The sequence below is a fragment of the Poromitra crassiceps genome (genome assembly GCF_964638095.1).
Source record: "Poromitra crassiceps genome assembly, chromosome: 4".
NCBI classification, from domain to species: domain Eukaryota; kingdom Metazoa; phylum Chordata; class Actinopteri; order Beryciformes; family Melamphaidae; genus Poromitra; species Poromitra crassiceps.
In genome coordinates this window covers 8,075,075-8,101,404 of record NC_139626.1, presented here as the reverse complement: position 1 = coordinate 8,101,404, position 26,330 = coordinate 8,075,075, and the positions used below count along the sequence as shown (strand labels likewise).

General features: G+C 43.5%; 2 protein-coding genes across 2 annotated transcripts in view; one reads left to right on the top strand and one right to left on the bottom strand.

The window, feature by feature from the left end:
* The window catches only part of skap1 (src kinase associated phosphoprotein 1), a 41,342-nt gene extending 29,632 nt beyond the window's left edge, over nucleotides 1-11,710 (top strand). The window contains exons 12-13 of the mRNA XM_083634691.1: nucleotides 10,879-10,981; nucleotides 11,326-11,710. Coding sequence (XP_083490817.1) covers nucleotides 10,879-10,971 — 93 coding nt within the window. The 3' untranslated portion in view covers nucleotides 10,972-10,981; nucleotides 11,326-11,710. The remainder of the gene's footprint in view (nucleotides 1-10,878; nucleotides 10,982-11,325) is intronic.
* A 309-nt stretch (nucleotides 11,711-12,019) lies between these two features.
* On the bottom strand, nucleotides 12,020-23,019 carry snx11 (sorting nexin 11). The gene is made up of 7 exons (XM_083635166.1): nucleotides 22,889-23,019; nucleotides 21,758-21,812; nucleotides 21,307-21,393; nucleotides 18,947-19,047; nucleotides 17,761-17,856; nucleotides 17,453-17,680; nucleotides 12,020-16,360 (listed from the first exon to the last, which is right to left on the bottom strand). The coding sequence occupies exons 2-7, from the start codon at nucleotides 21,779-21,781 to the stop codon at nucleotides 14,947-14,949; spliced, it is 1,950 nt and encodes a 649-aa protein (XP_083491292.1). The 5' UTR covers nucleotides 21,782-21,812; nucleotides 22,889-23,019; the 3' UTR covers nucleotides 12,020-14,946.
* Nucleotides 23,020-26,330: the final 3,311 nt, after the last annotated feature.

Genomic DNA, 26,330 nt, shown 5'->3' with positions numbered 1-26,330 from the left:
ATGGCTCACACTTTCTGTGACATGGCTCACACTCTCTGTGACATGGCTCACACTCTGTGACATGGCTCACACTTTCTGTGACATGGCTCACACTCTCTGTGACATGGCTCACACTTTCTGTGACATGGCTCACACTCTGTGACATGGCTCACACTCTCTGTGACATGGCTCACACTTTCTGTGACATGCCTCACACTCTGTGACATGGCTCACACTCTCTGTGACATGGCTCCCACTCTGTCACATGGCTCCCACTTTCTGTGACATGGCTCACACTCTGTCACATGGCTCCCACTCTGTGACATGGCTCACACTCTGTGACATGGCTCACACTCTGTCACATGGCTCCCACTCTGTCACATGGCTCACACTCTGTCACATGGCTCACACTCTGTCACATGGCGCACACACTGTGACATGGCTCACACTCTGTGACATGGCTCCCATTCTGTCACATGGCTCCCACTCTGTGACATGGCTCCCACTCTGTGACAATGACACAGACTACTCTGTGTATGTTGTCCAGCTGATGGACGCCTGAGTCATAACATGGCGACAGACTACGAGAGCGTATTCTCTAACTATCCTCTAATGGATTTAAAGTGCGGGTTCTGGCTGTAAATGATTTAGAGGTGATCTCCGGACGGACGACACCCGAATGTTTGCTTTTGTGTGACGACAGGACTCCACCCGTGTCCCATTCTGCCTTCCTAATGGCATCACATTTCCCTCATGAATAGCATTATTTGGATTATAGCCCGTAATCGGCTATTTATTTTAATGAGCCCGTGGGGAGGGCTTCCCCCCGCGTCTTCCTCTGTGTGTACACGCAGGCCCACCAGCGTGCCGCTTTACTTTACGGGGGATTCCTGGGAACCCTGACCTCCGCCAGTGAAATACGGACCCTTGGCTAGAACTCAAGCCCGTCTCTTAACTGGGGACCCGGACACATGAAATGGCCGTAATAAAAGCAGGGCCCATAAATTCTGGTGGAGGGGTGGGAGGCCCCGGTTGTCTGTGCTGTTATGTCAACACTGACCATAATTACAAGGTAATAAGGACACGCTCTAAGTGCTAAATCAATGGTGCTAACAAACTGTTATTTTTAAAGCTGCGATGTGATTGACTGCTGAAGTGCAGAATGGGATAGCCACAGGCGTGGTGTCATATGGCTGTGAACTGAGTAGAACATGCCGATTGTATAAAAGGCCCCCATCCATCAATATTGATCTCTCACTTACTGTAAAGTGGGGGCATTTTTACTGTATTTGTGTGCCCCCCCTCCTCCCCCTCCCCCCCTTGTGTATTTGCTGTGTGCGTGTGTGTGTGTGTGTGTGTGTGTGTGCGCGTGTGTGTGCGTGTGGATGTGTACACGTGTGATTGCGCGTGTGTGTGCAATATCTGTGTATCAGTGACAAAGTAAATAAATTAGAAACCTCACAACTCATAGGAATCCCATTAGTTCAAGAGAATTAATCTCGTAGCGCGCCTCTGCCTCTGGTTTCAGCGATGCCTGTGTAGCTCGATGGCACCGCTCGGCGCGCGCTGATACATGGCCTAGAAACACACCGTCAAATCCATCTCCCCATTTCTGCTCTGGCGTTTCATTTCTGAGAGCTTGCATTTTTCTAATGCGCATTATGGCTTCACACTGACATTTTACTGTGTAATGACAAAATACTACATCGCTCAGCTTTTCCCTCTTTTTTTTTTTTGCAATATCCCACGCGCAGATTTTTTTTTTTTTTTGACTTGATGCTAATGTTTGGATGGTTCACTTTTCCCCACGCCATCATGAAGACCTAAAATGCAGCACGGCGCATAACAAGCCACGAATATGTTTTGTAGAATTTACACTATATTGTTATAATAAAGGGTGGGTTAATTAATTTATGACAAGATATCACAATGACTAAACGCAATCGTCCCCCCCCCCGACATAATGCTTGTATTCTCTGCTGAGCATGTCCCCTCACTAATCCATAAGGTTGTCCAGCATTCCTTCCCTCTTAATTTATGTATCCAGAATCAAAAGACATGGGCTCTACAGGTCAGCTGTCACATTCCTGTATTCCCACAGGCACTCATGGAGAACGGCGGGATGGAGTGGGGAGAGATTTACGACACAAACCCGTCCAGGGTCCTTTAAACTCTGGCAAGCAGCGTTGCTACCTCTCCCTCTCTCTCTCTCTCTCTCTCCCTCTCTCTCACTCTCCCTGTCTCTCCCGGCTCACCTCTCTTCCTCTAGCCTCTCTGTCCAACCAAAGCCCAGAGAGAGAGAGACCGGTCAGCCAATCCAGTGCAGTTTCCTAGAGTAGACCGTCGCATCATATCTGGCCAAAAGTGTAGAGTTGCAGCCCCCTTGGAAAGTGGTGGTGTTCGCTTGTTAGAGACAATGAGAACATGGACACCACTGACACCTTGTGGCGGTGGCGAGCAGTGTCCGCGAGAGTGACGTGAAGACGTTGACACAATTGACAGCCTACTCACACAAGCGTGCGCACACACACGCATACACACACACACACACACACACACACACGCATACACACACACACACACACACACACACACACACACACACACACACACACACACACACACACACACACACACACACACACACACACAACCAAAGCCTGATTTACAACCTTATATAAATTTACCTAATGTGATTTACAGTCAGAGCTACACCAATAAAAAATGCAAATTATATTTTTAGACAGGGTCCGGATTGTTGTACTATTAAAAAAAATCGCCTCACACGGTGTCTGAAGGGCCACTCGTATTCTATCCAAGTGCTGTGACACTCCTCTTTCTTTAAGGTCATAACCGGCAAGCGGCCATTACAAGCCGGTTTGGCCCGCTGCCCACAGGTCACACCAAGTGAATGCAGCTGAAGAAAAGGAAAGGGGGGGGGGGGAACAGGGGGGGGGGACAATCAGATGGGAAAAGTCAAGCAAGAGAGACAAAAGAGGGGGATCCCTTTATCCTTTTGTGTGCACCCTGTGCCCCCTCTCCTTTCTCCTTTTCTCTGTCACACACACCGATTTAAAGACCCCTCGCTGCTATTGTGGCCATAGACACCAAGACGCTATAGACAGGCCAAGACATCCTATTTACCACCCAAAGTAGCAGGGGGTGAGTCTGGGGTTTGGGGTCATGCAGGAGGCAGCGGTCATCCCCCGGTCAACTACAGTAGGTCATTATTCAGCCCAGGCCAATAGCCCAGAACCCCCCCCCCCCCCCCCAATCCATTCTGCTTAATTATGAGAAATGAGGGGCGGCGTAAACAGCCATCATTACAGACACTCAGCGGCATACACAAATCCACTTTAAATTGCTATTAAGTTAAGGAGCCATCCGTAATCCCAGGCGTGCATTAGAAAGGAGCGAGTAGGTTTTCTTTTGATTAAATCTCATCGTCCCCGAGATCTTTTCAAACGTTCTCATGCTCTGTCATGTTTCCACTTTCAAGCCAATCCGCTGATTTAATTAAAAGCCCACTTGGAGAAAAAAATGGACACTAAGTAGCCATTTCAATCTCTGGTTGTGCAGAATTATCATCCATATTTCTAAATGGATATCGCCAAGATCTTTTTTCTTCTTCACACACAATGTATCCTTTATACCCTGAGAATAATTACCCCTGCTGCCCCCCCCTGACTCCCTATTTCAGGTATTATCGGGACATTTCTCGAGGACTTAAGGAAGTGTACCTGCGTGAGCAGTGAGGAGGGCTCTCTAACCTGATTGCGGGTTAAACAGATCATGGGCTCCCGCCTCGTAGAGGTGTCCATGTTTCTTTGTTAGGGCGACTAGTGATGGAGGAACTGCAGGGCTGCAGTGTATCTGATGACTCCATGTGGAGGGGGAGATCGAGAGAGATAGAGGGAGAGAGAGAAAGTGAGAGAGAGAGAGAGAGAGAGAGAGAAAGGCAGCGAAAGAAAAACAGAAAAAGACAGAGAGAGAGAGAGAGAGAGATGGGGAGAAAGCGGAAAAGGCTGTTAGAGGAGAGACTGAAGGAGAGAGATAGGAAGAAAGAGGGGAGGGGGTTGGTGGGGAGAAGGAGGGAGGAAGGGAGAGATTGTAACACCCAGGCGGCGGGTTCAGCGGCAGGGCAATGAGAGACTTCCTGCGCTCCATCACGCCCAAGGCCTGCCTCAGTCAGCTGGTGGCCGAGGAGAGATGCCTCATGTGTCAGGCTTATTAGCACTCCCTCTGGTTTGTATGCATTTGGGAGAGTGTGTGTGTGTGTGTGTGTGTGTGTGTGTGTGTGTGTGTGTGTGTGTGTGTGTGTGCGAGCATGTGTGTGTGGGTTTCAGAAAAAGATGAGAAAGGGGGAAAAAAGAAGCACATGCAGTCACGATCTCTGTAGAATAACAAAAATTGTCATTTTTTTTCCCCAGTAGCATTTTCCCAAAATAGGAGCATTTTCTGGGACAAGATAAGAGAGATGGAGATACAGAGAGAGAGAGAGAGAGAGAGAGATATGAAATCTGTCTTTTGACACATGACATGGTCTCACACCACACACCTGCTTCAGTCCTTGTCTTTCCCTGCCAGCCAACCTCCGCTCACCTTCTCCCCGGCTTCAGGCTTGGGTAGCTGTCAATCCGTCCTCCGGCCCGGGAACATGAGCGATGGGTCCTATCAGAATGCCACCATTAGCCAGCCCCCTGAGTGGTAAATAAACGATCGCGCCGGTACACTGCAGGTGTTGTCATGGCAACCCACTCTCAGCGCCAGCCCCGCCCACGTTCATTCTGCGCTCCCTCGGCGGAGGAGTCACCGGGAGGTCAACGAGTCGACGCGCCGCAGCCGCCACCGCACGGCGCTGTTCTCCTCGCCCACCCCCACCCCCCACCTCTGCGCCAGCCCGCCTCTCCAGCTCTTCAACACAGTCTGAGATGTGATTTGATCTGCATGCAGGCCGCGGCAAACACAGCCTCCGACTGTCACACGTGTGTCGTTACACACACACACACACACACACACAACGCACAACGCAGACAACGTATTCTGTGTATCCCGGTACATCTTCTTAATGAGATAACGTTCGACATTTTCCAGAGCTCAGCTGCTGAGGGACACTTGATTTCCTAACCCCGGAGAGGAGAGCACGTTACAGTGTGATCTCACTCCATGCTGTCCTCCCTCGTTATGGAACATGCGTTCCATTTCAGAAAATGAATACTAAACTTGTCTCATCAGTCACACCGCCACTACGACTAGAAATGTCTTCTTTTTTTTTATTTTATCCTCAACCTTAGTGTTTTTCAGAGGCGAAGATGCAAACGCACTCCAAACAAACAAATCAACCTAAAAGACAAAAAATGAGAAAAACAAACAGAAGGAAGAGGACATTGAGGAGTTAGCATAGTTTTTGTCATTTGGATAATTTACTCTCCGAGCCTCTTTTGAATGTCCCTATTACAGCAGGTGTACTCTGGATGAACCCGTTTCAAAGTATGAGGAAGATGGACTCTGCACGCCTGACAGACTTCCACTGCCATTGGCGCCCAGTCTGTGATGTAGCAGTTGTATTAAAATGGCGGTGCTGATAATCCAAAAGACCTTTCTCGGGGAGTGTTTGAGACCGACTGCACAGATGGGCCGTGGAGATAAATAAAACTCTCTGTCACTGTGGTGCTGTGACACCCCCAAGGGAGAGAAAAACTGTTTCGCTCCCTCTCTCTGATGCCCCCCCCCCCCCTCGTCCGTCTGTCTTTCCTCTCCTCCTCCTCCTCTGTTCATGTCCTCGCGAATGAGTACCGCGGAGCCAGCTATCCACAAGCAGGCCTTCCCCTCTATCTGCATTATTGTGGGGTGCACACAATGCAAATATGGAGTATTGTTTGCCCCTTTCAAACTTACTTTCCCCTGGGTCATAAGCTCAGGCATGCACTGAATAGAGAGCCAAAGTCACGCCCACTTCCGGGTTGGGCATACTGTGCGCACCAAGAGATTTCCTCCGCCATTTATTTTCTCATAGACATTTCGTAAAATCCTTATAGAAATAGATTTACTGGGTGAAACCAAATGATTCAGCTATATTTAGAAACGGGATAGACCATAGAACATTTCACTCTGACAAATGTGTAAAACATAATAATTGCGGGTTAAAAAAAAACAAAAAAAAGTTTTTTTTGTTTGTTTTGGTCTGAGTGAAATTGAAGTGTTCTATGGTCTCTCCGGTTTCTAAATATAGCTGAATCGTTTGGTTTCACCAAGTAAAACTGTTTTTAGAAGCGTTCTACGAAATGTCTATGGGAAAATAACTGGCGGATGAAATCTCTTGGTGCGCATGCCGAAGCAGGAGGTGACGCCGACTTTGGCTCTCTGTTGTCAGTCAGAGTTTGTCAGAGAGCCAAGTATCTATTGAACGTCACCGAGTCACAGGTCTCAGGGTGGTTGGAAGGGTGGGAAGATGAGGATGATAATAAACGGCCCTCTGCTCCGCAGACCTGGATGGACGATCTGCTTATGGTGGCTAACTATACCTGCTCTAAAAACACTCGAGTCTCCTGCCTCGTCTCTAACTATACCTGCTCTAAAAACACTCGAGTCTCCTGCCTCGTCTCTAACTATACCTGCTCTAAAAACACTGGAGTCTCCTGCCTCGTCTCTAACTATACCTGCTCTAACTATACCTGCTCTAACTATACCTGCTCTAAAAACACTCGAGTCTCCTGCCTCGTCTCTAACTATACCTGCTCTAAAAACACTCGAGTCTCCTGCCTCGTCTCTAACTATACCTGCTCTAAAAACACTCAAGTCTCCTGCCTCGTCTCTAACTATACCTGCTCTAAAAACACTCCAGTCTCCTGCCTCGTCTCTAACTATACCTGCTCTAAAAACACTCCAGTCTCCTGCCTCGTCTCTAACTATACCTGCTCTAAAAACACTCGAGTCTCCTGCCTCGTCTCTAACTATACCTGCTCTAAAAACACTCGAGTCTCCTGCCTCGTCTCTAACTATACCTGCTCTAAAAACACTCGAGTCTCCTGCCTCGTCTCTAACTATACCTGCTCTAAAAACACTCCAGTCTCCTGCCTCGTCTCTAACTATACCTGCTCTAAAAACACTAGAGTCTCCTGCCTCGTCTCTAACTATACCTGCTCTAAAAACACTTGAGTCTCCTGCCTCGTCTCTAACTATACCTGCTCTAAAAACACTCGAGTCTCCTGCCTCGTCTCTAACTATACCTGCTCTAAAAACACTCGAGTCTCCTGCCTCGTCTCTAACTATACCTGCTCTAAAAACACTCGAGTCTCCTGCCTCGTCTCTAACTATACCTGCTCTAAAAACACTCGAGTCTCCTGCCTCGTCTCTAACTATACCTGCTCTAAAAACACTCGAGTCTCCTGCCTCGTCTCTAACTATACCTGCTCTAAAAACACTCGAGTCTCCTGCCTCGTCTCTAACTATACCTGCTCTAAAAACACTAGAGTCTCCTGCCTCGTCTCTAACTATACCTGCTCTAAAAACACTCGAGTCTCCTGCCTCGTCTCTAACTATACCTGCTCTAAAAACACTCGAGTCTCCTGCCTCGTCTCTAACTATACCTGCTCTAAAAACACTCCAGTCTCCTGCCTCGTCTCTAACTATACGTGCTCTAAAAACACTCCAGTCTCCTGCCTCGTCTCTAACTATACCTGCTCTAAAAACACTCGAGTCTCCTGCCTCGTCGCTGGCTAAGCGGCCCATCCATCCTGGCCCTCATTAGCAGCAGGCCTGCCTCTCATTCTTCTGGCTGGAGAGAGGGGTGTCAGGTCTGGATGATTGGCTGGACCATTGACAATATGCCATGTATCGTGTGTATGTGTGTGTGTGTGTGTGTGTGTGTGTGTGTGTGTGGATTCATCTGGTGCATGCCATGTTCAGCTTGTACTGTAGGCCTATGTCATCTGTGGAAGAGGACCAAACTGCTATTTTCCATACAAATAGACTATGACACTTGTGTATTTAGAAAAGCTGTATATATACTAGGGCTGGGTATTGGCAAGGACCTTACGATACGTATCACAATACATGGGTCACGATACGATTGTATCACGATACATTGCGATACAATACATATTGCGATATATTGCAATACTGTAGCCTACATAATTTACTGAAAATGTTAAAATAGAGCTAAAAATACAACGCGCTGTGTACCACCCAGGTAGTGTAATAATATGTACATCACTTTATATTGATAACTTGGTGGACAAATTTAGTCAAAACTACTGCGTGTTGAGTGTCTTACTGAACGCACTGAAAAAAAAAAGTATTCTTATTGTGTCACTGCACGCACGGATGTGCAAAAAAATCGATATGGCGATATATCATGAACATTTTCAGAAATATCGATACTAGGGGTGTCACAATATATCGTCCCACGAAATTTCGCGATAGTAAAACGTCACGATATGTATCGTTGAGATGAAATCTCATATCGTGAAGAAAAAAAAAAAAAAAAAAAAAAATTTTTTTTTTTTTTTTTTCAAAAATAGACAAAGAAACGTCTTTGTTTGTTGAAGTTCAATGTGTGGAAAGTAGTTCAGTTGAACAAGTCTCTGAAGAGACACATGAGAAGTTATACAGGAGAGAAACCATTCAATTGAGTTTCTGGCAAAACTGTTTACTTGACAGGAAAAACTGAAGATGCATAAAAAATAGACTAAGAAAAGTCTTGTTGTTTGAGTTTGAAGAAAAACTGAAGATGCATAATGAGAATTTATACTGCTGAGAAACCTTTTAGTTCAAAGTAAATCTAAGTGACGGTGTAACTCATTCTATTTCAAGATAAGCCTTATCTCCAATCTCATGTTTTTTCTAGTTGTTATTGTAATAACAATTTCCCACAACAGCATGTTTTGTATTTGTGCATTTCAAATAAAATACTACTTTTCCAGTCATATATTGTCATTATTCAAGTTTTAAAAAATATTATTAAAATCGTATCGTATCGTATCGTTATCGTGAACCCAGTATCGTGATACGTATCGTATCGTGAACTGAGTGTATCGTGACACCCCTAATCGATACAGTATTGCGGAAAAAAGTATTGCGATATATTGCCGTATCGATTTTATTGCACAGCCCTAATATATACATGTGTGTGTGTTTGTGTGCGTGTGTGTGTGTGTGTGTGTGTGTGTGTGTGTGTGTGCGTGCGTGTGTGTAGTATGCCTGCACGTGCGTAGTCGAGCAGTCAGCCATTTCATGCTGTCCTCTCGGTGCCGAGATAAACCGTTCACACACCCATTCTCAATCTGCCAGAGAACGGAGGAGAGACGAGCGGCCAGACTTTGCGTTCCATCAGGGCGGGGAAATGACAGTGGGCAGGTGCCGCTGGGCTTGAACGCCCCCCTGGTCCCGGGCCAAATATTGATCCAGCAGTTGGAGTCCAACTACCGTGATCAGATTATCATATGGTGGTTGATGTAAGTCAATCACGTCAAAATGCACAGGAGCACTTGAATGAATCGCAGGAGAATGAATTTGGTGCGTGTACCTCCTGCTGATGGGGTTTAAATTTAAAGGGATAGTTCACATTTTTTAAGGGCTAGGCTTTATTTATCTATTTTGCTACTTACAATGATGATGATTGGTCAAGTTATTTATCGGCACGATCCATGCTGTTCCTCATAGTAGCTCTGGCAAGTTGGGCAAAACTGAATGCAAGGTCACTGGGGTCACGCTCCTGTATGTACAAGCTGACTGAAGCTCACTGAAATGTACTTTTCTGTGCACTGTGTGTGTGTGTATGTGTGTGTGTGTGGGTGCACTGCAGATGACATTTTAGTGAGCCTCCCTCAGTCAGCTTGGACAGGAGCGTGACCCCATTGACCTTATATTTGTTTCCCCCCAACATTCCAGAGCTACTATGAGGAACAGCATGGATTGGGCCGAGAAAGAACCCTATCAACCTCATTATTGGTATTAAAATAGCAAATGGGGCTAGACTTTAAAAAATGTGAACTATCCCTTTAAAGTATCTAATCATTAGATACTTTAAAGGGATAGTTCACATTCTAATGGAACAAAAATGTGTAGGAACTCATCCTGTCCTGAGAATGCCAAAATTTATTGTAGTTCAATTTATAAATATCTACTGATTTTTTTTATTGAATACTTCATTTCAAAACCGTCTTATTGGATTAGAGAAAGTCTCCATGTTGAGTTTGATTATGGTGATTTTGATTATTATTATTATTATTATTATTATTATTATTATTATTATTATTATTATTTTGTTTAACATATGACATAGATCTAGCATTTGCAAAAATACAATCCCATGTTTTTATTTGATCATATAACATATAATTCTCAGGAGGAGAACACAAAGCAAGATCATTTTCATGGCTAATCACTGGAAACTTGCAGGCAGTGGTTATGGCTTGTGGTTGTAGGCAGTTCAATAGCAGTTGGAATTAAGCAGTTTTATTTCAGATATGAATACGATATTAATATGGTCACCTCAGTTTGATTAACTGTTTTCCATATTTTTATAGCAAGACCCCCAAGCTTGTAGAATCCATTAGAATGCAGCATATTGCACATGGCTGTTGTGTCTGGGGCCTGAACTCCTGGTTTTCTTTTGCTATGGTTTGCTATCCTACACTAAACAAGATCATTTCAAGAACCCATCAGACATGGTGGCTTCTTGTTGTTTATTGGCCATTTAAAAGCATCAGGGTCACATAAGATTGCAGTTAAAATCCTTCAAATAGCTAGTTGTTCTTGTCTTAATATGAGAGCAACAACACAACTCTTTGCTCAACGTAAAGTTTAAACACCAATGCTAGAACCTCCCTTTATTTGTTGTGTAAATTGAGCCCTATAGGAGACGTGCTGTTCTTGATCTGTTCATTTTGGTTTCAGGAGTACAACATTCACGGCTGGTGGGTCGGCGAACTGAAAGGCACACTGGGCATTGTCCCCAAGGACTTCCTGCACCGTGCCTACATCCTCTGAGCTCCAACAGGTACCGAGACACTCTCTTATCATCAGCATTATGGACCATTACTGTGGCCTAATACACAGAAACGGTCCCCCTGGTACTCATCCAGATTGCCACTGAGGTATATTCAGTCGTTGACCTGCCATTTATGGCATCTGCTGGCTGGAAGAAGTACTGCATAAAGCAATCTAAACGGTGCAATGGGCAATGCTTGATAATAAATATGTGCAACAAAAGCATGATTACAGCGTCAGTTGTCCTATTTAAGAAAATGATTCCCTAATACGGTTAGATAGGCACGGCTTTAAATGAACACTGAATTATTAATGCATTGGTTTCCCTGATAGCGTGTTCCTTTTTTCTTCTAGAGCTGCTGGTGACACATCCGCCCATCGATTTAAGAGACAACCTCGTCAGATCATCTTCTGTAATCGGAAAATAATCTTTTATAAGATTGTTTATACGTAATGCCATGTAAATCTGCTGCAATACAGTCGTTCTTTTTCCATGTCGAAATTGCCATTTATAAAAGGCCTACTTCATATTCATGTGCAGGTTGCACAACAATGGTGGACTGATTTATCAGTTGATTAGTTCAAATGAGCAATAGAATAATGTGTCAATGCACTGTAAATTATTTCCTCTGTTAAGGTACTGCAAAGGTGGATTCATTGCTGACATGCATCAAATAAACTGATGCTTTGTACTTTATGAAAAACACGAGTTGAATAACCAAACATTGAAATTCAATTGATGAACTTGGTGAACAGTGGTAAATGTGAATGTGATTATTAGAAAGGTTGTGTTGGAGTGCAGTTTGAAATATTTTTCATAAAGTTCATCTATTGAATTTGACTGTTTGGTTCGTCAACTCATTTCGTGACCAATCACTAGGTGGCAGCCACGCTCCAATATTCTATGTCTTAACAGCATCAGCTGATGTGTTGGGAATATGACAATATGAATAGCTGTGATTTTTGCAAGCTTTGAAACGGATACACAGAAGTAACGTACGGATGTGAAAAACAATTTATTTGAAATACATTTAGATTCCAATTTGTGTATTTATGCATGACACAGTTTGTCATAGAGAGGCAAAGTGAATGTCACTTCCTGCTTCAGCACTGTACCAGAGATTTTCATCTGCCATTTATTTTCCCACAGACATTTCGTAAAATGCTTATCAAAAGAGTTTTACTTGTTCAAACCAAATGGTTCAGATATATTTAGAAACAGGAGAGACCACATAACATGTCACTCAGACCAAAACGTAAAAAAAAATGCGGATTTAACTAAAATATTTTTTCAATGTTTTGGTCCAAGTGAAATGTTCTATGGTTTCTCCCGATCCTAAATATATCTGAACCGTTTGGTTTGACGAAGTAAAACTATTTTTATAAGCATTTTACAAAATATCAGTGGGAAAATAAAGGGCGGATGAAAATCTCTGGTACAGTGCTGAAGCAGGAAGTGACGTTCACTTTGCCTCCCTGTTGCCCCTGTAGTTAGGTTTAGGGGGCCTTTCACCTACATATTTCTTTCAAAAACTGTCCAAGCAAGCTAAACCACAAACCATCGAAAATGCAGAAGGCAAAGCCCGGTGCGGTCGGTGCCATACATTCAGCCTGCTAGATCCCATGATGTGGGTGACAGAGTGGACTACGAACAGTTCAGGTTTAATGAAACGTGCTATCAAGGCCTCCTGCAGTCACTGCTATGATGGGCAACATGGATGATCATGTAGCCTACTATAAATCAACTTGGAATATGTAGCTTAACCACACAACAAAAACAAAGGAAATGTGTAAAGGCTCATTTCTATGTGAAATGGCACAATAAAATCCGGGTCCCTTTTAAAAACAGTGCACAAGCTAATTAGCACGTGAAAACAATATCACAGTAAAACCCAGTGTGTTCATGTCGGAAGGACTAGCTGGAAGTAAAGGTGAACACACAGACCTTGAGTTAAACTATAAAAGACTATGGTTAAGGTCAAGATAATTCACAGTAAAAGACTATGGTTAAGGTCAGGATAATTCACAGTCACCTTAGTTGTCTCTAGTCTTTAAACAGGTACTGTTGTATCCTCACACTGACATGGAATAAACATTAACCAACACAACTGATAAAACAGGCTGTAGATGACAAATAGGCTCAATTCAGTAATTTCCTCTTGTAGAAGTGGTTTGATGCAAAATCCCAGCCAAAGAATAGGTGATATAACAGAAATTACAACACAAACATATATTGCAAAAAAACACAAACAAAACTATAGCACCAGTGTTTCCTTGTTTTGTTGGGGGGAAATTTTAGTTCCCTTGGTATGTTTACATGTGTTTTTGCTGCACTAAGAAAATCTTATTTGGATAATTTATTCAGATGAAATGGCAAAATGTGAAAATTTGCCAAACATTTGTGCTTTATGAAAAATATGTTTTATAATTTGTCCACCACTATGAGGCAATCATTACAGGGGAAACACTGTTGGCTATAGGGCTGCATTTACAATACAGACATGACAAAACCCAGTGTTCATCAGAGCAGTCTTACAATAATAAGTATGTGTCTATCTATAGGTTTAGCACAGTGTGTGTTCAGACAGGCATATTATGACTGGATCATCAGCCAGGCCCAGGCCTCACTCCGAACATGTAACTTGTTACTGGTTTAATCTTCAGCTCTATACTGAGACTTGTTTCGTAGCCAAGATAAGCCTGATTTGCAACAATAACATTTTTAGATGTGCATGCACCACCATTACAACTTTTGTATTTGTATGTTAATGTTTCAGAGTTAGTGACTTGTCAGTAGTCATTTACATATCTAACGAGAAACAGAGAGCATTGTGGTCTGGGTCGGTTTGGTTACTTATTCAACAAGGCCACTATTGGACACAAACAAAAATGTCACTGGACCACAGGATTGTTGGAGAAGTGACTCCAGTCCTCATGACATTCCTCAGCAGGACAGTTGTTGAATGTTGACTTGGAACCATAACCTGTTTCTCCCGGGTCACATTCCTATCTGTCTGTCATCACCTATGTTAATCAGCAGTGTGATACAGCCCATCTTTCATATTGAACAAGGCTGTTGAACGCAGAGCACTGGGTGCTCACATGAACAAATCACTTCTGAGATCCGTTGTGTGCTTCTTGTGCTGGTTTGCCTTTTAGTATTGGTGCTATAATAATCAAGCCCAGCAATCTTCAAATATGGATTTACTTCAAAATGAATACAATTTCTTAATAGCGGTTTCTTTATGAGGAGAAAAATAAGACACCTTAGTGGTACTCCAGTGACTTAATTTTAGCTTTACATCCTCGTTATAAAATGTCTAGCGAATGCTTTCTGTGTAGACAAAAGTATAAAATTAAAATTAAAACAAATTTTCAGGTGCATCACATCTGAGTTACAATCTGATTCCAAAAATATACAATTCCGCTGCTCACACAGCAATGAACACAGATCTGTGCCTATGGTCAGAAATCAGGAATTGTGAACTTGAGCACCCTCTGCTGTTCAAAACAAACTAGTCAATAGTCATCATTCTGGCCAGTGTGTAACCTGGTCAAATGAGGGGACAATCAGGGCCAACATTAACTGTGTATGTGTATGAATAATTTCATTTTAAAATGACATTTTATATCAATATAAATTTGATAAAATATGCCAATTACTACAAAATGTCTGATCACAAAAACGTAGAACTTTGTGGTGGGGTATTTTTTTAAACAAGGAATACAACTCAAATCCTTGGTTAACACTCTTATAGACTGGATCATTGATATTTTAAAGATATTGAATAATGAGCCTCAATTAAGGATTTTTTTTGGAATGAACAGAACCGGGTGCACGTGTGCGTGAACGAATGTGTCTTTGGCAAAGGACATCTCCTCTATCCATTGTTCAGGCTCAGTGAGTGTGCAACAGCCCTAGATAGGGCTGTGCCTTTTCATGCCTGAGTCTAGTAGCCATTTTAGTTGTTAAAACTAATGGAGCTCATCCTCACGGCTCTCCTCTGAGGCATCCAAAGACAGCGAGGACAGGGTAACCTGCTCTGTGCATCTCCCATCAGCTGATTCAGCCAAACAACTGCTCTCTAGGATGGTAAAGTCACTGTTCTCAGTCAAATCTGCGTCACCTACTAACCCACTTGACGTGAGGCCCAGAGTTTTACTCAAGCTACTGATGTCGGTCGCGTATTGGAGATCCTCATCCTTTGTAGCCTTGACCGTGTCCGTCTCCTCCTGGACATTGTGTACGTCAGAAATGTTCTCTTTGTCCAGGGGGCATCCGTTCACCTGTAGCTCTAAAATACCTCTGCTGGGTCCCTCTACTTCTGACCAGAGAGTGACCCCTTCAGGGGAAATCTTCAGGGAGTTGTTTGCATTCTGGATAGTGTCCTCTTCCTCATCACAAACACTTTCTTCATCACTGACCTTGGCGATGCTTCCATTCGAAGATGGCAACGACTGACTGTCCTCATCGCTGTCCTCTTTATTGCTAGTCTCAATCAAATCTACTGCCTGTTTAACTTTGTCGTCGTCGTCGCCACCACATTCTACATCTGGAACACCGCGCGCATTGTGTGCGTCTTCACCGATCGCTGACACCAGTGTCTTCTCTGTGCTCTCTGGGTCGTCACTCTGTTCTTCTTTGTCTGGGCATGTTTGCCCCTCTGAGCTCAGAGTCTCCTCCGGACAGCTGACATCTGGAATGTGGTCCTTGGAGCTACCGACAAGTTCTAGAACTTTGTCCTCGGACGTGACACGATGTTCTACAACTGACTCCTCAGAACTTGTGTGGTGTTCTAGAACCTCTTCCTCGGAGTTGGCACATTCTGGAGTCCTTCCAGAACTGATATCCTGTTCTGGAACCTGTGGCTCACAGTTGCCCTTTGCTAGATCAGCCTCCTCGAGACTATCCCCGTGAGCAGCTTCCTGCTGAGCGTCTAAATGGGGAAGACTCTGAGCACTAGCAACTGTCTCTTTTGCTGCTTCTAATGTTATATGGCTCTCTTCTATTACCGCACAGTCGTCATTAATCACCTTGTCCAATTCCACCCCACAGCTGTCCTTAAAACCCGTCCCCATGGGGAAGTGGACCTCTACTGGTGTCTGTATTTGACAGCTCCTCTGCTGGGTCTCGTCGGCTGAGTGATCTCGGCTGTCTCCCAGAAAAAAGGTTACCGCCGCTGGGCTACGTTGCTCAATAATGGCCTCTAGATGGTTGTTCTTCTGGAGGACCCTTAGGGAGGCCTTCTCAGTGTGGCTGAGCTGTAACTCCACCGAGTCCTGATCATGGACCTCCACTATACCCTCCTGAGGGTCTGCGTCGCTGGATGAGAGTAGGCCAGGGTTAGAGGGGTCTTTATATTGTAGGCAAGGGAGATGTGGAGCTGGGCTGTGGATTGGGGAAGAGAAGACGATACATTTATTTAACCACATGCGCATACTGTATAAAAGTTTAGCTTTACAGGAATACAATACATAGACAATAAATTAAAGGAACTTAATACACATTGTTTATGTATTGTATTAAGTTCCTGTAAGGACTGCGTGTGAGAATAATGGCTGCTTCTGTATTTATAGTTCCATATCAATACTCTTCGTCTTCAGCCGTCGCTCATACCATAGCTCAATACAAGGTCATTGAAGTGCTTGGATTTTGAGGGGAAAACAATCAATCAAGTACTGGAATACCTTGAAAATAGCTAATTTTATATGTATTTTTTAAACCAAGTGCTTGAAAAGTCCTTGAAATTCAAATAAACCACATAACACGGTCTTATATTTTGATTTGTTCACAAAGTGATTATAACTAAATTGCTCAGAATCAGAACTCTGATGTTACACTATGGTGAGCAGCACACCTGCAGCTGCTGTGCAATTTGTCATATAACCTTTGGCTATAATAACTTAACACAAGGCCCAAACAACAACAACAACAACCGCTAAATGCAATGTCTGCACTCTGCAGTATCAAAATAAAGCATGCTGGATCGACCACATCAAACTATCAGGCACCTGACCGGTCAGTCATGGTAATGTGAAAGTTAAAGTTAGCTCATACGGACGGTTAGCAAACATGTTAGCAGATGTTAAAACACTCATTACAGCCATAAAAGACTTGAGACCTGACATGGAAAAATGACGTGTGCATCTCTGATAATCTCTATTTTAATTGTATTGATATTGGCCATAGTTTTGACCTGGATGTGAGAACAGACACCCAGTGACCAGTCTGGCCTGTTTTACTGCATTTACCACAATTAAAACTCAATATTTAAATTGACGTTGGCCAAATATTTTCCCATCCAGTTTCCCAGTTAAGGCACACTCCATAAGTCAAATTCAATGCCCCCCTTTGGGGCAACTTTATATTCAAAATTGAATTATTTGCTTTGCATGAAGGAAAATGAAAAAACAGTGCTTGTAAATGTACTTGAAAGTCCTTGAATTTCATATTGTAATGTCTGTATGAACCCGCTCATACCTCTCCATGGACTCATAAGAAACTGTAGTCAGACTGGGCTCCTTGATCAAGTCGTCCTCCTGAGCCTGAGCCAAGCCCCGATTGGATGAGGCGTAGGTGAGGATGGCGTCTGTCACGGTGTACGGGGTGTGGCCCTGCACGCAGTCCAGGATGTGACCCACTGGCAGTTGGGTCTGCAGGAAGAGGTGGAGCTGGCTGTCTGACAGACATACCGTCATGTGCAGCACCCTGCAGGCAAATAACATAATACATGTGAAACAGGTAATCTCTTTACACGAGAGTAAATATTGACTTCTTTTTTGACTGACTTGTCGAGGAAGACCTGAAGGCCTTTCCTTCTCCTCTCCAGGAAGTCCTCATTGCTGAAGGTGAAGAGGGACTTGCCAGGAAGGTCTGGGACTGGCCTGGAAGACAGACAGACAGGACGGTTAAAAAGTGCTAATCTCTCATTTTTTGTAAATTCATATGGCATAATGCTTCATCGAATGGGTGAAAGAAAGTTTGGTTGATGACATGCAACCAATGTGCCCATGTGTCTCTTATCTTCTTGTATCTTTTTTTATTCTTCTTTCTGTATGTTGGCACTTGTTGCACATTACAACAAATCTCTGTGAAAGCAGACAATAAAGGAGCTTCAACTTGAGCGATGAAAGCTCTTTCAGTGGAGATCTTTGCTGAATTGAGCTGTGAAGTGTTGGTCTCAGATGGGCTATGATGTCAAGTTGCCCCTGGCCAAGAGCCTCCCACTGCTGCTCCAGCAGGGTCGGACTGGGACTAAAAAACGGCCCTGGACTTTTCCACCCAGACCAGCCCACCTCAACCAGCCCGCGGCGCGGATACTCCGCGACCCCCGCCCCATTGACGCACAAACACAAGGGCAAGCCAAAATTCGGAGGGGGCAACATTCGCGACGACCAAAGGTCTCCGCCGAAAAATCTCACCGGCAACCTTAGCTCGCAGCCACATTTTTTTGTCTGTTTTTCTAAAATGTTGGTCGTTTGAAGGCAGATTTAGAAGAATATCTCATTTTAAATTAACATTAGACTGTTGTGATGTCATTATTCAGTTTTAACCATCAATATTTGCTCCTTTTCTCATTAGGGTAAATACTGTATATTTATTTCGAGATTTTTGTCAATGTTATATGTGCTGTTATGGTTATTAGCTTAGTCACTCACTTCTACTAGCTATACACTTTCCACAGGAGTAATCCTGTGGGGATGGTGCATTCCCAAAGTGGGCCACTGGGGTTCACTGTCTCAACCCCAAAAAAAAAAAAAAAAGCCTGGTCAAGCGGCCCACCAGCCCACCTGGGATTTGTTCCGGGGGTCCCGATGGCCAGGCCGACTATGTGCTCCAGGAGTGAATACCACTGGAACGCTTACTTCTACTACGTCTCCATTTGTTATAATGTATACCCTTCAGCTTTCCTACCTTCTAGGTGAATAAAGATACTAAAGAAGGACTAACTGCCCATTCCCCACAACAACTTACACCAAGCCAGCGTTCTTCTGCATCCTCTTCTTGAGCCAGACAAACTCGCTGTAGCGCCGACGCACACATGACGTCTTGGCTGTGAAGGCCTTACTGTTGGTCTGGGAGCATAAAAAGGGGAAATTGTGTGGATTACTTTCAATAATATTAGATTATATAAAGCCAAACTATGAAGCAATTGTAATGTTTATTTCAGAGTAAAAATTCAATCAAATGACGAGTCGAGAGAGATGCTTTCGGCAGATTCAATGTGTTACAAAATCTAACACAATATAATTTGTAAAACGCAAGTTAGCTGATTCAGTCAGCAATAATTAAACATTATGTAAACCTTACAGTGTAAGGTAGCTTACACCAAGGTATTCGGTCAAAGCACTGCATATATTTTAGGCAAAACCTAAAGTAATAATCTATAAAAAAAAATCTGTTTTGTTCTCTTGGGTGACACCTATGATGATGAGTGGTAATTGCAGTGTTACCCTGTGTCACTCACCAGTGGTGAAGTGAAGCAATATGCAAAACATGTTCGCTCCTTGCTTTTTTAATGTAACCTATTCATAAAAAGAAGTGTCAATCTTGATACCCTGGTGTGCGCTGGATTATAAATGTTAAGAATAGGCCAGCCTTAAAATGCAACACAATTTTATTTTTAATCGTTGGGGGCCCTGCTCTGTGTCTCTATCAACCAAGGGGTCCTTGAGCTGAAAAGGTTGAAGTCCCCTCCTCTGCCCTTAGTGTTATTATTTTGTCAACGTGGTGACTGGAATGACTCAAATGCTCCAGCTGTTCAGCTTTTGCTGAGCTTGTATAATGTAGGCTTGTGGCAGAAGTAACCATTATTAGGCTCTCACAGGCCAGACCTGTTCCCACAGTGTTGGACACAGTCCAGACATGTTGCACAACAAGACACCTTTTGACAAGCCATAATCAATAGGAAGAATGTAGGTGATTAGATGAAGTGGTTAAATATTAGGCAAGTCTATAGCCTCAGTGCAGTGACAGGCAACCATAGCAGTGCATGGGCCAAGTTTTGCTCGAGGTGTTTCTATAGAGAGTTCACAGTGACCGCCCACTTCTGGTTCCACAAGAAAATCTTCCCATTCCTTTTCTCCATAGACATTTCGAAAAATCCTTATATAAAGACTTTTAAGCCTGGAACCAAGCCAACCAGCTAGCAGATGAATCGTGAGTGACCGTGAAACATTTCACTTAAAGCAAAAATAAAAATGGGGGAAAATATAATTTTTTGTTTTATTTTATTTATTTTTTATTCTTGTAGGTAGTCACAAAAATGAGCTCTATAACATTTGCTCCCCCGTATGTTAAAGCAGGTTGAGATGAGTGAGATTTGGAATTCTAAAAGAGAGACCAGCGATCTGAACCTCTGTTAAAACCCCTTAATCTCTAGTCTAGACTCTAGTTATAACAATCTATTTTTGTTTAGCCTTTATTTACCCCACATAGATTGACTGGACTGAGCTGGCTGCTTGTCAGCAATGAACGCTGAGGAAAGCCGATGGCTGAAACACATCTGTGTTGTGTTGTCTTGCTGCTGTGCTCTATTAAATAAGGGCATTGAAAATTAGTCATCCTACTTCATCTGATTTTCATGCTTTTTTGGCCTGGCACCCGGCCAACAGACTAGACTGTGAGTTCAGCACACCAGTTGTTTTTGTTGAGTCCTTGTCAGAAATACCTTGGCTCACATTTACTTAAACACAGAAATAACATAATGATGACCAACAAGATTAGGTAAGGTCACCAGAGGTCACATGATCTTGGCCAATTTCATGACTCAGCCACATAACTGCATCACGCCCATGTGGGCATGAGACATACTGCCGAGTGCTGACACAGCAATCCAAGAGCCCTGTCGGCTTGAAAACATCTCAACTTCTGTCTATTCAGAATGTAAAGAATCCATATATTGTCTAGTCACTGTTTTTCAAAGATTGTGCTAACATTTTGAAGTAACTAGGATGCCGATATGTTAAGTTTGTTCCATCTGACCCTGCCGAAACCTTCAGAATGCAGAAATAAGTGAGTTTAATGCCCGACGACATGCCACACGTTTTTAAGCAGTAAGGTAAGACGGCGCTTTTCCAGAGAGCCAGTCAGGCGAGCTGACGATTGCGCCTGAGGGCCACACTAGACTGGTTCATGACAAATTCCTGTCTTGGAAGAAACTCTTTCCAAGTATCTCCAAGTGAGTTTATTTCATGGGTTTAACTATCACTATTATTATAAAAAATATATATATATAAGTTCTGCATATTCATGTGAAACAAACTACTCCTGCAGCTCACAATAAAAGCGTCTGCATATGGCATGATGCAAAATGAGGTGTCATTTTTACTCACATGAAGGAATATTTTATAATCCACATACGAATTCCATGAGCCTTCATTCTGGATGCGGGGGTCTTGGACCCGCACGGCAACAAACTCCTGGAGGGGAGAAACAAAGACGTTATTTCACACGGCAAAGCAAAAACAAAAACAATATGAGTAATGTGTGTTTGTGTGTGTTGAGCTGATCATGGTCAGATTAACAGACTGAGAACTAGATTATTGTGGCGGCATGGCACACGCCTCCCTTGCCTTCAAACTATGTTCCTCATAGGCTTTTTAAACATATCAATGGAGGCTTTGTTCTTTGACATCTGTTTAGTGGAAGTTTAGTAGGATTTGCTCTGAGGGGGCAGTGAGTGAGTGCACTTCCATTGTCAAATTCATCAACACAAGGTAAATTCATAGTTGAAGAGAACATCCACTAATTAGCTTTTCAGAAAACAAGTGAAAGGTTACTTACATCTTCTTCGTGATTGCTCTCCATCCTACCGAAGGCTGCGGTGCACTGCGAACATCTGGAAATCAATGGATGAAATGAGACGATGCAACGGTCTGTGTCAAAAGCTCAAAGCGAGCAGCTCTCCTATGATGTGCTGAGCTGATGATGACTCACCCTCAAAAAAAAGTTGCTCAACTCAAATCAACTGAGTCACTCGCATGCGTCTTATTTTATCCTCAGAGAATCAAAGTATGAATAAGAATCTTAAGAGCTCTGTGGAAAGAGTGAAAAGTAGAGATTTCTCTGGGAGTTTCTCTCTCTCTCTCTCTCTCTCTCTCTCTCTCTCTCTCTCATCTCTCTCTCTCTCTCTCTCTCTCATCTCTCTCTCTCTCTCTCTCTCTCTCTCTCTCTCTCTCTCTCTCTCTCTCTCTCTCTCTCTCTCTCTCTCTCTCTCTCTCTCTCTCTCTCTCTCTCTCTCTCTCTCTCTCTCTCTCTCTCTCTCTCTCTCTCTCTCTCTCTCTCTCCAACAAGATCAGGGAGATCAAGACTCATTTGATCAGTCTAACTGATAACCATGGATGGTGGCATACCCCCTCCCTCCCACCCATTTCCCTTTCCTCACACATGGGAAAGTTACAAAAGATCCCAAGTTCTGGTGAACTGACACACTACACACACACTACCAAGTATTTTCATTATATATGCAGAGAAATACACCCATCGACACAATGGTCTATGTGTGGCTATCGCTCTGGGCTTTTCCAAACCGCACAGTATGTTAGAAAGTAGTGCTTCAGGCAGAGAGCAGACTGTGGGAAACTAATGAGGCTTTCACTTCGGTGACCGAGGAGTTTCGACCACTGGCCACACTACTGTATCCTAATATAACGCTGACAATAAATAATAACATACCTATTTACCTGACAGTGACGGGCAACTATTTCCACAGCTATTGCAGAGACATTCGGACAGAGTGGATATAACAAGTGGCAGTTGTTAGAATAAACACATTAAACAGATGTAGCTCGAATTGACCAGCCTTCTCATTTTGTGTAAACAAACAAATAAACAAGAGAGATAACGTTAACAACCTGGCTAAAGCAAACGTTAGCTGGAAGTAGACACTGCCAATCGTCAACTAACGTTACTTACTTTCACAAAGTATCTGGTTGCTGTTTTAGTGTCCAGCCTGCTGTGCTTCTTGTTGTTGTTGAAGATAAAGACAAATTGTTCCAATCCAGGGGAGTGTTTTCCCAACGAGCCCACTGTTCCGCACTGTTTCCATTTTGCAAGTCAGAACAAACTAGCGTACGTCATACGTCTTCTTCTTCTTCTTCTTCTATTAGATTTCCGGCAGACTGGATGCCTTGCGGCACATTGCTGCCTCTCACAGTTCTTCTTCTTCTTTCAGATTTTCAGCAGTATAAGACTTGGCGTCTTACTGCCCTCCGCAGGTGAAAGATATCAATCAATTATGAAAAAATAAATAAATAGTGTCCACCACCCCCCAACGTGCTCCAGTTACTAATATATTATTGTCCATACTGTCACTCAGACCCAGTTGTCCGAGTTTCTGCAAAAGCGTCCCTCAGTATTTTATCGATTTCTGCTCCAGTACGTCATACGTCTTCTTCTTTTTTTAGATTTATTGTGGGTTGGCAAACAACGAATTGGTGCATTACCGCCACCAACTGGTATGGAGTGTGGATCAGACCATCAGATCACTGGATCAGACTAGTAGTACTTGTCTAGTAAAGTTGCATTTACAAAATAAAAAAATAAAATAAATACATAATAATAATAATAATAATAATAATAATAATATCCTCATCTAAATCAAATTCGTTGTTCTAAGATATTCAAATAGGAATCGATACATCTCCTGAGTTCTTTTGTAAAATATCTATTAACTCAAAGTTGACTTGAACCTCTCTGAGGTCTTGAACCAGCTGCCTTCTTTCTGCCTCATATCTCTAACAGTGTACATGTTCTACTGTTTCTTATTGCCCAATTTGCCTACAATGACATCTGTCTGTATCGTTTGCCTATATTGAATAGCCCAGCGAGCACAAAACGTTTTTTCAACGTTGATTTTTAGTTGAAATCTGGGTGATATTGGGTTTGAACGTCTAAGACCTAATTTCACCCTCTTTTCAACCGGCTAAAATGCGGTTACAACGTCAACGTGTAAAAAAACACAATTTGGTTCATCATATTGTTAAAACATTTGTTGTAGCTTGGAATAGAGGCAATATTGATAGTGTGTGGATTGGCATTTGTCCATTTTATTGTGTAACTGAGCGTTGAAATCTGGTCTATACGAAAACTACATTTCAACGCATTTTATGTCACATGAAATATCATAAATATGGGACTATATAGGCTATGTGGTGCCAGCAAAAAGCTTCCAGGACACAACTATGGTTAATAGTTTAGCGCAATACTATAAAATAATGAATTCAGTTCCTGCCGCAACGTGCATGCGCAAGTACTTAATTGCTAGCTATACTAACCGTGACTGACTAGACTAGACCAAAGCAAGTCTGCACCGGTCTGCACCAAGTGCGGAACGAGGTGCTCTGGGCACGCTATTATTGTAACAGACTGTATACGAGGCTCTGTGTACCTCCTCAGTCTCTGGTGTTAAATGAAGTAACCTCTGAAGCCATAGGCTACAGCCTATAGACAACACACACACACAACATAATTTTAGTCTGTTACATTAATATAATAGTGTAATAAACCTTCTAGGAGGATTAAGGCTAACACAAAGTAGCCAAGTAGCGTTTGCTGCCACCACCTTTTTACCGGTATGGTCCGGAACCAGAGATATGAGATAATACAAGACAGCCAGGTAAAGGGGAAAAATATACAATGCTTTATTTAATTTGGCATATAGACTAAACCTGTACAGCAAGTATGGAGAATGGAATGAACAGCTGTGATACTGGGAAAACAATGGCCTCGCCACCCCGCCCCCACCCAATGCAATGTAAACCCACACACTAGGGGATTCAGTGTAATAGCACTGCAAACAAGCACAGCAAACTGTAAATGAGCACTACAAACGGGCACTGCAAATGAGCACAGCAAACTAAATGAGCACTACACACGAGCACTGCGAACGGGCACTGCACACGAGCACACACACTGCAACCAACCATAAACGGCCTGCCCTGTACACACACTGGCAGGCAAAACCTTTCAAAGAGGTAACACACGTGATTTAGAGCACACAGGAATTGAACATGGGCTGAGGCTGTGCGGTCTAGCTAACCGTCCTCCCACCATGTCCCAGCCACCCAACCACCTCCCACTTGCTACAAGTCAGAGATTGTTATTAAAAGTTAATTAAGAAAACAAACAAACAAACAAACAGGCCTATTATATTTAATTTAAAATGCAATCACTAATACTCAACTTTCCCAGTTGACAAGACCCTCCCCAGGGGTCTAGGCTTGATCGCTGGTCCGACCTGGCTCTTGTGTAGCGGGAGCCCAGGGTGGGGCAAACGTTGGTCCAGCGCAGAATTAGAGACGCCCAGAGCATAGGGAGACTCCACACCAAACCTGGGAACGGCAGAGCACTCCTATACGATCCCCAGCCCTAACTGACTGAGGCAGTACCGCCACAGTCCTGACTTCTATTCCCGATCGGACCCCCAGATAATCTGCTATAAGCTGTCTTCACCGCCGGCAGTCCTACCGACTGCGAACGGCACCCACCCCCAAGATGTGAGTGCAAAATCGGGTTGCTTGGCTGGGTTACAAACCCCGTAGCGTCCACCAAGCGCCGTTCCCCAGGAGACCCTGTCGGGCGCCCGGCTCTGTGTTTTTAACAGTTCCCCAGAGTCTCTGGCAGCGCCCGCAATCAGATGCAGGTGAGAACCATCAGTCATTAGGTTGTCAATCAATGTCAGCCGGGCCACTCAGCCCATACCCCCCCCCCCCGATACTCATTACACTAGTCTCGTACACATCACATAAAATAACTTAACTCCCGATCGTCGACAATCATGTAGTCTACAAGTTGTGTGCGAGATAGAGTATATATGTGCCCAGCTCTCTATAGAGTATAAGAAAATGGATAGCTCAGCGCGTTAAGCGGACTGGCTTGAATGTGGGAAAGCGGGGTTCGAATCCAGTGTGCGCTGCTGAATTTTTAATTTAAGAACCTGGTGAAATATGGTCTAAATCTGAACGTTCAATAAACGTCTGCAAATAGTGGGTGAAAAAACTTTCACTTTCAAACCTTCCTTGCACGTTTTTTCAACGTTGACCCTAAACGTTTTTTAAACGTCTTTTCAACCGAAAAATGCTCGCTGGGAGTGATCTGTTTGTGTCCAAACCATAGACTGTAAAAATAAATATAATATGTCCAAACCTGAGTCTTGATATGATTGTCTCATCTATCCTGTTCCTTCCTGCACATCTCATTTCTCCAACTTTCTTTTGAATCCTGTTCTCACAGACTTATAGAACATACACACGGACTTGTAGCTAGCTGGTTTTGCAATGATCGGGAAATCCACACGCTGTTCATTCTGTGAACCTGCTGCCTGCACATTCTCGTGGAGTCCCCCCCCCCCCCCCCC

Coding starts and splice junctions, on each gene's coding strand:
- snx11 (XM_083635166.1), bottom strand. CDS start 21,781: ATGGAGAGCAATCACGAAGAAGAT. Junction 17,857..18,946: donor CAGAAGAACGCTGGCTTGGT/GTAAGTTGTTGT, acceptor TCTGTCTTCCAG/GCCAGTCCCAGACCTTCCTG. Junction 16,361..17,452: donor TCTTATGAGTCCATGGAGAG/GTATGAGCGGGT, acceptor CCCAATCCACAG/CCCAGCTCCACATCTCCCTT.